At 35.2% G+C, this 14,186-nt stretch overlaps 1 protein-coding gene across 1 annotated transcript in view; it reads left to right on the top strand.

Moving 5' to 3' along the window:
- The first annotated feature begins 3,787 nt into the window (after positions 1 to 3,787).
- zmat4a (zinc finger, matrin-type 4a) overlaps positions 3,788 to 14,186 on the top strand; it is a 92,863-nt gene continuing 82,464 nt past the window's right edge. The window contains exon 1 of the mRNA XM_016285244.1: positions 3,788 to 3,921. Coding sequence (XP_016140730.1) covers positions 3,835 to 3,921 — 87 coding nt within the window. The 5' untranslated portion in view covers positions 3,788 to 3,834. The remainder of the gene's footprint in view (positions 3,922 to 14,186) is intronic.

Genomic DNA, 14,186 nt, shown 5'->3' with positions numbered 1-14,186 from the left:
TTTTTCCTTTTTTTTCAAAAAGTGATTTTAATTTGACATGAACAGATGTGTGGCCGTCTATCTGATGAATAGTAAAACAAAAGGGAATATTTGCTGTTTTGCAAAGGATCTCAAAGTCGAGTTTAGCCTAAGGCCACATCCTCTTTAGTGTCATTCTGATGAGCTGCTCCCCACACAGCCTGGCATCACTTCAAATCATAATCAAAATTCACTCTAAGGTCAATGGATTTTTCAGAGTTAAAAGATGCAGTATGTTTTCTTTAGAACCTTTTCAAGGTAAAAAATTTACACACGAAAATGCAGGGCATACATTATTTTATTTAGTCTGTTATCAGATATGAAAAGGACTTCATTCATAGGCCCACGCTGTAAAAAAAAATATTTTCAATTAAAAAAAAAACACAACAACAAACAGTAGTTACTACAACTACAGTTATGAATAATATATGACAGGATAAAAATAAATAAATAAAATAGCAAAATAATTGCTACAAGGTGATCAGCAAATAAATAAATAAGTGGACATATTGATTTATTCTATTAAATATTGATTTGAATTGATTTTGAATGATCTTACCCAAATATTATCTTACATATTCTACAAAAAAAAAAATATTGCAGAGATGTAAGGCCTGCGATACCTACACTTCCAATCTTTGCACTTGACTACTTGTCTAACTATTGTACATGACTGTATTTCCTGTATTTGCCCCAAGTGTTCAAGTGGGCATGATAACCACAACCATGTGTACAACTTTTGATTACCCAGTTCAAATTTTTTACATTTTTTAAAGAGATTTTGTTATGCATTTCGATTGTCAGCACTTTTTTTGACTGTCAGCACCTTAAAAAAACATTCTAAATATCTGTTTAGTAGTTCCTATGTGACAGACAACACAATTTAATTGTGGCACTTCTAATTAAAGTGAAAACATATATAACACTTTTATTTTATTGCTCTCCCGACTCACCGCGGTTCGATGCCTGATGAATCTTCCCCCGCACAGCCGCACTTCTACATACATCAGTTACCTGATTGTGATAGATGTTCACTAATAAATTACTACTATGTCAAAAAGACCGAAGCCCTCTGCCCAGGGAAGAAAAAAAAAGAAAGAATAGAAGACGAAAAAAAAACAGGACAAAGACAGAGGAAATGTGATGTAATAAATGTCGATCATATAAATAAACTAGATGAGGTAAAAGTTTGTGAATAAACTTTATAGAAAGCCTAGTCTAAAAGTTTAAAAAAAGGTCTGGAGTTCCAGAGGTCCGAGATTTTTCGTGTCACATGATAACACGTTTTAATAATATTTTTATGCTATAGTTGTGTAGTATTTGGGTATTTATTTTATTTTTAATTTGAAATGGCTAATTTAGTAATGTTTGTATATAACTGGGCTTAAATGTATTGTACATTATTAGTTCAAGTTAGTTAATACATTCACTAATGTTAAAAAATTATACCTTATCGTAAGTGTTACCGTTTCACTATCATCAGCTTTTTTTAAATAAGAAAATGTAACACCCATTAGTCACATATACTCCTACATTTCTCTCTTCATATGCACTTTTGAAATATCTAGCCATGCAGTTTCTGTGTGAATGTTTAAACACAATGATTATTGGTGGAATGGGCTGCGAGGCAAGGGGCACCAGGTAAAATCTTGCCTAGGGCAGCAAATTCGCCAGGGCCGGCCCTGAGTATAACAAAATACACAAGCTCATCTCTACTCCAATACAATATACATTTTACTACCAATAATATCTAATTAATTTAACGTACATTGGAAAGGTTTCCTCAAAATCTTGCACTTTTGGGAAATATGAGTTCCTGAACATGATAAATGATTTGATGTGCTTAGCCTCAAATATTGCTCTGAAGTGTGGATAGGCTGGAAACAACAGTTTGAAATTAATTAATTAATTAATTTATTTATATGTATTTTTTTTTTAGACAATCAACTTTTTACTTTACAACACAGCTTTTAGCAGCTGTATGAACTGTATGACGGCACCAATTCACTGCAGAAGATCCATTGGTAAGCAAGTTATGTAATGGGTAACACTAATAAGTATACAATAATAAATTAACAAAATATTGTTTTATAGTTTATTCATAGTTTATAAACTGTAATTAATGCATTAATAGACTCTATACAAATTGTAACTTCGGTCACACTTTATTTTAAGGTCCAATTCCCACCATTAACAAACCATGAACTATGGTACCTAATTTGCTGCTTTTTAGGGTAACACTTTATTTTAAGGTGTCCTTGTTAGACCTGTTACATGTACTTATTATTATAATAACAATAAATTATGCATAATTACATGCAAGTAACCCTAAACCAAACCCCAATCCTAACCCTAACCATAAGTGCATGTAGTTAATTAATTACTCAAAAAAAATGCTGGGTTAAATACAACCCTGTCTTGGGTAAAATATGGGCAACCCCATTTTTTAAATGTATATAATTACACTGTAACAAGGACACCTTCAAATAAAGTGTAACCATAGTTAGTAAGGTTAAGATGAGGTATTGGGTAGGATTAGGGATGTAGAATACGGTCATGCAGAATATGTGCTTTATAAGTACTAATAAATAGCAAATATGTTAGTATAGGCATGCTAATAAACAAATAGTTAATAGTGAGGATTGGTCCCTATATTAAAGGGCTACCGTAAGTTCTTCATGTATTATCACTGTAATTAACAAAATTATTATTATTAATTTGCTTATTATTAAAAGTAAAATAATTGTTAATTGCTAATAAAGAGTGAGTAGTTCTCATTTTAGATTAGGTCACGGAAAATGGGAAATTACTGTGCTATAAACCAAATTAAAGTGCTATAAACCAAGCTTTATTGAACATTAGTTGCCTTCATATTCAATGTCCCTTAAAATGTGTACAAATTAATTTAGGACCCACACACATTTGCATATGTGGTTTCTGTTATGGGTAGGTTTAGGGTTAAGGGACACAATATACAATTTATAAATTCTAAAAACCATTATGTACATACTGTACTGCATGTAAAAGTAGCTAAAGGTTGGTGTACAGCACTTAATCAATGACATTTTCCCATTTTCCATGACCTCATCTAAATTTACAACTATTTATGGTTAGTAAATTGTTAACAAAGCATTATCTAACTCTTTACATATGAACTCATTTGAAAAATAATGATTTGGTTAATTACAGTGACGATGCATTAAGAACTCACTATTTGTAAAGATTCTATTAATGAATTAACTACAGTTTATAAACCATGAATTAACTATATAATAGTTGGCAAATAATCTGTAACTATAGGCTACTTTATTAGTGTATACTACTTATTATAAAGTGTAACCAGGTAAGGCCAAATTTCCTCAAATCTGCTCCGATTAAGAAACGAGCTCATCTAGCCTACATCTTGGTCCCAGTGAGTACATTTTTAACAAATTTTCATTTTTGGGCCAACTATTCCTTTATTAACTAAATAACGTAAAATGCAATAAAACAGGTGCAGAACTGATTGCTGCTCCGGTCTGTTTTCTACAAGTGACTAGTATTTACTTAAATGATAAAAGCATAATAGCAACAAAATACATCTGCTGACTTAACTGACATTCATCTTATCTCTGATCTTTCTCATTTGTGCACTAGTGTCTTGTTATAAATCCCAGCTTGTAAAACCACTACTGCAGAAAAAAAATAATAATACTCCAGCCATCCAGCCAATGGAGGACTGCGGGGCGGAGAACGCTCTGCAATTGAACTAAAGGACCGCAGGCAGCTGTACACGAGCATCCTCTATTCTACACACGCGCCCACATCATACAGTCAATGGATTACACCTTCTCTCTCCAAGTGCAACACCATCTGACCGTATACCCGTCACACTTATACGAGGACTACAGCTTAGAGTTACAGGTATGTTTATAAAAACCAAGTCAAAGTCTGTGCTAGTTTGTTTAGCGGTGATACGCGCGGCTCCAAACTAACCCTTCTCTCGATACTGTTGGAGATACTTGTTAAACACACTAACAACATTAGTAGACCGATACCTCGTACTCTAAAATGAATTGGCGGCGTTACACTTTCTCTGATTTCTTGACGCTGTGACGCACGAAAGCCAGTTGTAGCGCGAATTGGATGAATGTGTGGCGTGCTGTGATGTTTACATGATAAGGGAGGGACACAGGAACAGTAAATACACTTCATAGTATCATACCTGGCGTTTAATTTGAGAGACCTCATCAGTATCACTTTCTTAAGCTTAAGCAGCGGTGACCCCAAAAAGGCACATTTCTGTGGCACGAGGCAGTGTTGACAGATTGCTCTCGGTTTCGTCAATCTCACAGCTGTTTCATTTACTGCAAACGATCAATTATGTATCACTGTACAGTCCTGAGAACCCCGTCGATGCGGACAGTGTCCGTTTTCAGTCAAGTGCAATCTTCGTTTTAACCTGTTGTGATCTGTGTAATTTACCGAGACAGTTTGATTGTAGTAGTGTCAACTCTTGAATATATGAGGATTTAATGTAGTGCCATGGGCAATTGTGGGATTATTACCTGTCCTTTATTTAGCCAAGAGAACGACCAATTGATTTAGACTTATACAATATGCAGTCTAGGAGACATGCTAAAACAATTCTGCAAAGCAAATTAGTTTAGTTTTGTCCATATAGGCTATTATTGATTTTCAGAATCCTTGTTGATTGAATGATCTTACTTAAGCAGGTTTTCTTTACAATTTGCAGTCTTATGTACTAGAAGACATGTTAAAACAATACTGCAAAAACAAATTAGTTTAGTTTTGTGCATATAGGCTATTATTTATTTTCAGAATCCTTGCTGATTGAATGATCTTACTTAAGCAGGCTTTCTTTACAATTAGGGTACAGGTTGTTCTGTACTGTACATTGAATACATAAAGAAAAGAAGCAGAATGTTTTATAAACTTTTTCATTTTTACAGTCTTTGTAAGTTTAGTAGACACTCCGTAAAAGCACTATTGCCCACATAAGTAATCTTAAGTTATTTTAATGCATGTTTTTTTCATAATATTTTATTAACAGTTTTAAAAATATTAACAGTTATTTTCCTGTTTATTACTATAAAGCTGCTTTGAAAGAGTGTGTATGTAATGCATCATATAAATAAATGTGACTTGACTTGCTTTGAGGAACTGAAGAACAACCATTGGTGTTTGTTTTATTTTTCTAGTCATTGTTATTAAGTTAAATAATGCATTAAGCATTTTCTTATATACGTGTTTATCCATTTGTTTTTGTACATTAAGCCTTTGAAATGAGACTGTCCCTTTAAAGCTTCTCCTCCAGGTGCTGCTTAGATCATCTTTGTGCGGAACAATGGTAGCATTAATATTCTCTTTCATATTCCTTGGAGTGCAAATACGTGACACAAAAGCAGATGTCTTTTTCGTAATAAGTGGCTTACCTTTTCTTTAGCCCTGGATATGTACTTTGTCCGCTACAGATGACATTTGCTGTAGTTAGTGAAGAGCCAAATCTCATTCCTTTAGTTTGAACTTGTCTATTTGTCTGTATTAAATTCTATAATTATCATTTAGGATTAGAGATGAGAAATGCATGATAAGTTTTCATTTTTAGCCATTCATTAGTGTACTGTCTAACAAGCTGGGCTAATAAACAGTTGTAAGGAGAGAGCAGAGAGAGAGAGTAAGATGTGAATTATTGATGTTTTCTTGACACTCTTTTTCTGTGCAGAGAAAAGAGGCTCATCTTTAATTTTTGTTATTATGGCATGTTTACAAATTAGCAGTCTCTGCCTGCCAGCTAGCCAGTGGAAAACAGTATAAGGGGAGAGGAATGCCAGATATAACAGCATCACTCTTATTGCATTCATTCATTATAGATAGATGCATCATAGTCCGAACCGTCCCGCTGTAGTGTGGTTTTCAGTGATAAGGGAGTAGAACAACTTCAAAGTTTGCTAAATTGAACATTATTTCCCGTCAGCATTCACACGTGAGCCTCCCTGCCTCATGCAATGTTTTTAAAATCAAGCCATTTTGTCAGTATTAGGGGCAATGAAATTGCACAGCGGTGGGTGGTTGGTTTGTTTAAACTGTCAGAGAAAATCATCCGTGCACCACAAGGTGGCTCTGTTAGTGTAGAATCACCTCAGAATTACCTCTGGTTGGACCTTTTTTTTCAAGACTCCTGTGCAAAGCCTGCCATACTTACAGTGGCACATTCTGTTGAGGTTCATCTTTGTGGACTGTCCTTTCCACAGCAATGGAGAGCCGTATTAACATCAGAATTTGTGATAAAATCTGAATAATTGAGATTTCAAAAGAGCCGTTGTTTAGATTATGATGTAAATCTTAGCATACATAATTTGTAATAACGAACAGTTGAACTCTTTGAGACGTAGCTTTAAAAAAGTTATATTCTAACATGAAAAGAGAAGAATCTTCTGTCTCCATAATCAGAGCAACCTAATTCGTCTCCCAGGACTTCTGAGGCAGAAGTGACAGCCCATTGCCTCTCCAATACTGTTTTTCCATTGGGAGGGACAAAGCCTTGCCAAAGCACAGGGATATGATATGATATTATCTTTCACAATCCATCTCCATTTCTGCTCACAGGCATTAAGTAGCAAAGCTGAGGTTTAGACTCCCAGCAATATTTACAGCAATACTAGCTATCCTCAATGCACCATGAATACATATGCTGATTAAAAACCTCCTAGATTCCAGACATGTTCTTATTTATTGAAAATAGGATGTTGTCTAGTCATCTATTTTATAAAATAGGTAGAAAAATTCAGTTGTTTGTCTAAACATACCGCTTATATCAAATTGTATTATATTGCTTATCGGAAGTAATGGTTATTAGCTTTGAAGGAGTGAGGAAGGTGTCCTTTATATGAACCTTTCCTTCATTTTATCGGATGTTGTTGCAGTCCATGGGTTTCTAGTGTGATGAAGAAAATTCGTTTTCTAATTTAATCGAATTTATAATACATGGTCCAGATAAAAAGCCCTATTCTAGTATGAGGAAGACACGTTTGTCATGTGGTTTCACACTGAGGGTGTATATTCTTAGCTGGCATTGAAAGCACCCTGCAGCTATTAAAGGTGCAAAAAAGGTAGCTCTAAATGAAATGGCACAGTGCATAACCAGTGGTGGTGTTCAAGGTCGTCCTTACACCCAGTGAATGCATTGTCGGTTAGAGAACCTTGTAGTTCATGTTCTGAACTGTTCTCCAATGAACAAGTAAACATTGCAAAACATGATTTCTGTAGAATTAAATCAAAAAGTCACATTTTGCTTTGCTTTGGGTTAGGCTGATTCATAGTTCAGGTGTGAAAGAGGAGTGTACTCTTCTATTAAACTTACATTACAGCATTGGAATGGTGTTTCCATATAATGTCTTGGAAACTGGATAAAGATTCAGGTTACACTGTTGTATGATAAAACAATTTATTGCAAAAATGCTTTTTTTTGTCCAGTTTGAGTGCATAATTGTATGAGTTTGCAAAACTAAAAAATGCTGCTTTTGTGCAGTTGTAAAACAAAAATGATTGGAGTATGATTTACAAGAAAAGATTATTTCAGTTATATTATATTCTTATGTTTAATTTAATATGTTACTTGGCATGTCTTTGTAATTGTTTGGGAAATTCAGTACAGTCAAATTAACCCTTAGTGTAGTGGATCTCAATCTTCAATGATATTCAAAGCCTACATCATTTTGAAGAATTTCCAAGTAATCTTGAAGCCCCCTAGTGGGCCCCAGCCTGCTGGTTGAAAATCACTGCCCAAGTGTATAGTAGAGATGCAATGATATTCAAATTCTGGCCGATACAATAAGTCTGATAATTATTTTCTTGTACTATTATTTACTTTTTCCCCCCATAGAAATTAATTAGAGATAATTGGCAGATCCCCTGCAGCATTGCCACAGGCCCCCTAAGGGTCACACACCTTCTGTCTCTCTGGTTTTGTTTTTTTGCTCACATGAGGCCCATCTGAATGTTGCACGACTTCCAATTAAAGCAGTAGAACAGGATAATGATGTTTGACCTTCAGCTGGCCACAGGGAAGAAGCAATGAGCAATGTTTTTGCTTTGAGAAATGAACTGACATTGAAGCAGTAGAAAAATTGCAAAGGTGAGGAGGGAAATAAGTGGATAAATATTAATCCTTTAAGTGAATCAGTAATAATGTTTTGTGTTGTTTTAAGATGTGCTTAAAATGTCAGATATGTAATCGGTTCTATTGTAAGTAGGGCTGCAACAACTAATTGATAAAATCGATAATTATCGATTATGAAAATCATCAACAACGATTCTCATTATCGATTAGTCGGGTCTACCCACAGTGCACGTCCAACTTCAGCCAGTTGCGTCAAATTACAGCACTGAATTACGCATTTCTATGGACAAAATGCATCTAAAAATGGTGGAGGAAACAGAATTAGATGCTGCGGGAGAGTTACGTGATCCAAGCTGCCCAAAACATGAGAATTCTTTATTTAAGCTTTAAAGGGGTCATAGGATGCTACATGCACTTTTACAAGTTGTTTGAACTGAAAGGTGTGTTGGTAGTGTGTGTACACAACCACCCTATAATGATAAAAATCCACCCTGTGTTTTTTTTTAAAAACTCGTTAAATGTTTACCCCTTTCTCAAATCGAGCCGATCTCAGATGCCCGTCTGTGTGACGTCACACAGACAGGCCCCTCCCACGATAGTTTGATTGACAGTAGCGTTTCAGCACAGACTGGACTGGTGTCTTACCTCAGACCCGCCCTGAGTGAGCTGTCATTAGTCCGCCATTGTTTCACCGCCGGAGCAGATGTAGACAAGAATGACTCCTAACAAGCAATTGAGGTGTTCTGTTGTTGGATGTAATAATGAACATAGCAGTCGTCATTTACTCCTGACATCTGAGCCGCTGAACTCGCAGTGGATTTCATTTGTTTCTGAAGGGAATGCTCCCCCGATCTGCTTAAATGCGTCTATGTTTGCGCGAATCATTCATGATCCAGCCTCATCTACAGAAGAAGTGAGTATAATGTTTTGTAATGAATCTTTGCAAATTGCCATTCCTAATAATGTGCTAATTAGCAAGTTTCACGATGAATGCGGCTAAAGTAAACAGTCTCTCTGAGAGCAGCTCAGAAGAGAGGGGAGGGGGTCAGCAGAGCTCATTAACATTTAAAGGGAAATGCTACAAAAACGGCTTGATCTGAAAAGAACTGTTTTTGACAGGGTAAAAAAAGGTGTTTTTAGACTACCATTAAGGAAAATTTAACCAAACTATGTTACAGACTTTTCATTAAGACCCTAAAGAATCATATCAACTTGTGGAAAATGGGCATCATATGACCCCTTTAAGCTGAAGCATCAGCGAAATGGCTTGCCCTGTCAGGCGCTTTGGCAGATGATGCGTGTGCATCCTCAGCGCAAAAACTTTCATTTGACGGTCATATCCTTATGTATAAATGTCACAAATTCACACGAGCATTTCCATTTTTGCATAAAGGTCCGTCCTGACAGTCCGTGTTAAGTTTGAATCTTTACTGAATGAGCGGCGGGCGCGTGCATGCACGTCAGACAGACGGAAAAGAGAGACAATTAATAATCAGCACAAAAACATTAATTGTGCTGAAATATCTGTTGTTGAAAGTTAAATTAAGGTTTAAAGGTCAACATGCATTGCGAGTATTTTATGAGAGTAGGAACTGTGACGGGATAACAGCGTGTAATTGTCTGAATATAAATACCAGAAGCTTCATAACCGCCTTTTACAGGATAAAGAAATGACAGTAAGACGTGACTGTGATCAAAGTGAACGTGTGTTCCTGCAGAACATTACTCTTACCTATTGGTTACAACTGAGTTTTATTCGTCTTTATCATCTTTATTATTATTTTAATTTTTAATGCAGAGATTTAAACTATATTCACTATATACAATGCTTAACAAATTTATTAAAACAAATTTATGTAAGGTTTTTAACAAATTATGGTTTGTGCCACTGCTGCTCGAAACTAACAGTACAGTAAAATCATTTTTTAGCTTTCTGTATTGGTTAGTCCTCCAATATGTGTAAGCTCTTTAGTAACAGTAGTAGGCTATAATAATGCTATAATATAATTATTGCTGTTATCTATGAAAGAAAGGCAGAGAGCTTTATAGTGTTTTTTTTCATATACCCAATTACAGTCAAAAAGTACAAACAATGCCAGCAAGAATGCAAGCTGTTATGAAGGGCATAGGAGGCCATTGTTATGTGAATAAATACTATTTAGTTGTTTAAGTTTATTTGCCCAATAAATGACAATAACATTTTTTGATTTAAACAAAATTTCCTAAAATTCCTAAAATGTGTTTTTTCCCCCAACTAATCAATTATCAAAATAATCGTTAGTTGCAGCCCTAATTGTAAGTTAATTGCAAACAGGTCTAGCTCACCAACCAACACCGCATTTAAATTAGTTAGATGCTGGGTTTTTGTAGCATGGCCACATTATTACATAAAGCCGTCTTAATTTACCCCATGATAATCACCCACCGTGACAAATGTATTATCTGCTGTCAGGAACAGGTCGCATCCCTTCATCACGCTACAGTAAATTCTATCACTGCTCCTCTGCACATGACAGCAGATGTTTTCCCCATCCCCTGGACACATAACACCACTGTCGTCTTCTGTAGGATGGTGGAAAAAGCATTTTGTACTATGTCCACATAACAGCCCATGTCCATGATGCATTCAAAATTCATGAGTCTTGCAAAGAGAGATACTTTGTTCTTGTGCATCGAAACATCTGCTGTGTAAAAGAATCTCCTCTGTCGCTTTATTTTGTAAACCATCGGGGGTCAGGAGTGGACCCGTCCCACCCAGCATTTGGCTTATGAAGCTGTTCGTGGAGTTGGTGAGAAGTCAAATAGCATCATTTTCCTCTCATTATTTACCTTGGCACATATTGTACACAGGTTCTGAATTATCCATAAGCACTCCAAGGGTAGTTTCAAAGCCCTGTCAGGGAGGCTAAACAACTGTGTGAATACAACACAACATTAGAAAGATTAGCAGATGAGAACAGGCAGATGCTGAGCAGTGCAAGGCTCTCTTTTCTTTCTTTTACATTATTTATCTTATTTTCTTGAGACATATCTTCTTCTGTCAGTCCTGTTTACGCAGTATGAGGAGCTACTCAGGATGTGTTACTTTGTTTAGGCAGAGGGGAACAAATCTTGTTTTTTACCCTGAAGTTTTGTTTGCTTTTGGCTGCTTATAGACCTAGTTAAGGGATGTTGATTCTGAACTTAACTTTTGCAAAGTGTCACCAAGTTATATAAAACATGGTTTTGATATTATACTTTTTTAAATCCAGCTTTATAGTGATCTTGTGTTTCTGTCTGCTCTTGAAATGATCATGATAAACTGGAGTTCAGTAACACTCCTGAGAGATGTGCATCCCATTTTATCTCTGTGCTTTCATGAATATTTTGTCTTTACACTTTGCTATAAGCTTTTGTCTTAATTTTGTCCCAATTTTCAGTTGAATATGCTTCTGTTTAGAGTTGATCTTTTAACTAATGTTATCGAGTTTAGATGAAAAGAAAAAAGCTTGTATAAACAAGTAATAATTTAGGTGAAAATTTGATTACATTTAAAAAATTCATACAAATTTCATATTTAAACATTTTCATATATATATATATATGTATATATATATATATATATATCTATATATATATATATATATATCTATATATATATATATATATATCTATATATATATATATATATATGTATGAATATATATATTTTATATATATATTTTGTTTTCAAACGTTTGGGGTCACTATTTTTATTTTTTATTTTAATTAGAATTTTTTAAGGTAAAGTGCAATTAGAGACATTTCCACAAAAATATTAAGCAGCACAACTATTTTCGCAAATATTTATTGAGCAGCAAATCAGCATATTACAATTATTTCTGAAGGATAATGTGACACTGAATTGGAGTAATGGCTGCTGAAAATTCAGCTGTGCCATTACAGAAATAAATTACATTTTAAAATATATATTAAAAAAAAACAGTGATTTTATTATTTCACAATATTACTGTTTTACTGCATTTTTGATCAAATAAATACAACCTTTGTGAGCATAAGAACCTTAAAAAAGATTTTAAACATTTTACCAACCCTAAACTTTTCAATGGTAGCATGTATACTATACTGTATATAGTTAGTCAATATTGTTAATAGTCATTCAAACAATTAAATTATTATAGCGTTAAAACCAATTGACAATCAGTCAGTTTTGACAAACAATTAACAGTTTGGAGTTGCTGTAATTTAATGAATATCATCCTGCTCAAGACCCCTCATGCATCAGTTCATTAAAATCCAGTCTCGTACTCATAATGTATGATTGCAGCACACTCATTGATAACTATATCATTGTTCATTTCACTCTGTTTTTTTTTTGCATTAGGACAATCTAATACAAAACCATAAAAGTTGTTTTTCCACGGCTACCTGCTGCCTATGGTAATTCTTCTTATTAATATAGAGGACACATAGACATCCTCCCTGTGATTCCAGTTGCTTTTCTCTGTGCATTGGGATGTGTTGCCTCAGAATGCTAATGAACTCAAGTAGGACATGAGGACATTACTCAGCAACCAGCACTGATGTGTTTGCATGCCTGTTAAAGCAGCAGCAGGGATTGGAAACGTACTGATTTGGTTAATATTCTGCTGTGTTTGGTTGCATCCTTTTGAGCCTATTTTAAATCACTAGAAAAATAGCCAAATGCAATATACTCATGAATAAGTGTGCTGCTGTTTTGAATATCACTTTTTGGCCTTAGGGTCGAGGTCAAAGAATCCAAAGCACCAAGCTGGAATGGAGATTATGAGCGGAGCGACAGTTATTTCCTGCAGTTTTAAAGAGTTAGTGAGATCTGAAAGTGTTTTTGCTGTGTCTGGACTTTCTTCAGCTGAAGTGACAGTAGAAGACCTTGAAGCAGCTGGCGTCCAGCTCAGTACCTCCCCTCACTGATTACAGCACACCTTTGACAGCCAGAACATTTGTCAGGGCCGCCCACTGCACTGCCCTCTCTGCACTTCCTGCTGCAGCCCACGTGCATGCTCCTCACTTTGGACACACATGCGCAGTATTTCTCCAAATTATATTTCGTCTTCTTAGACTCAATGCAGTCTTGTATGGCTTGGGAGTTTGAGTGATTGGACGGTATCTGTTCACTCGGCTTTGCATAGTCTTGTTTAGATGATGCTTTGGACTACATGGAAAAGTATTAACAAATACAGTTCAGTGGAAAATGTAATAAAACGTACACTACTGTGCAATGTATATTAAATATATTATTGTTGTTATAATGTTTTTTAATAACGTTCTGGTCACACTTTATTTTAAGTATGAAATAAAGTGCAATTCTCGACATTAACAAACCATTAACTGCGACTTTTGCCTCAAACTCGTTTAGGTATTGGGTAGGATTAGGGATGTAGAATATCGTAATGCAGAATATGTGCTTTGTAAGTACTAATAAACAGCTAATATGTTAATAATAGGCATGCTAATAAGCAACTAGTTAATAGTGAGAATTGGTCCCTATTAGGGATGCACCGAATGCTCTGCAACCGAAATTATTCGGCCGAATAAGCGAAAAGACAGAATAAATTGTACCGAACAATGACGTGACGCTATCAAATAGAGGCTAATGCAGCAAACTAGTGATGGGAAGTTCAGATAATTTTACCGACTCGGACATTTGAGTCTCGTTCAGCAAAATGAACGAATCTTTTTTCGAGTCATTTCGTTCATTTCGTTCATTTTAGCAAAATATAATTAAAATGTTACGTGTTACTTCCCTAAAATATGTCTACTACTTACACAAACGTTGATCACACTACAAACAATACAAAACTGCTATAAGAAACAGAAAAGATGAATTAATTGTTTACCTGGGTCTTCAGTCTATGATTAGCTCACGTCACCTCTTATCTGACAAGTCTTCGGGTTTGGGCTTATGGGGCTGTCACGTGATGAATGAATGACTCAAACCCGAAGACTCAAGAGATGAACTAATCAATTCTCTTTCCAGCTCAGACTGCATTGGTTAAACTTATGGGGCTGTCACGTGATGAATGAA

The sequence above is a fragment of the Sinocyclocheilus grahami genome, unplaced genomic scaffold (genome assembly GCF_001515645.1).
Source record: "Sinocyclocheilus grahami isolate Dianchi unplaced genomic scaffold, SAMN03320097.WGS_v1.1 scaffold195.1, whole genome shotgun sequence".
NCBI lineage: Eukaryota > Metazoa > Chordata > Actinopteri > Cypriniformes > Cyprinidae > Sinocyclocheilus > Sinocyclocheilus grahami.
This window is presented reverse-complemented; position numbering and strand designations above follow the sequence as displayed.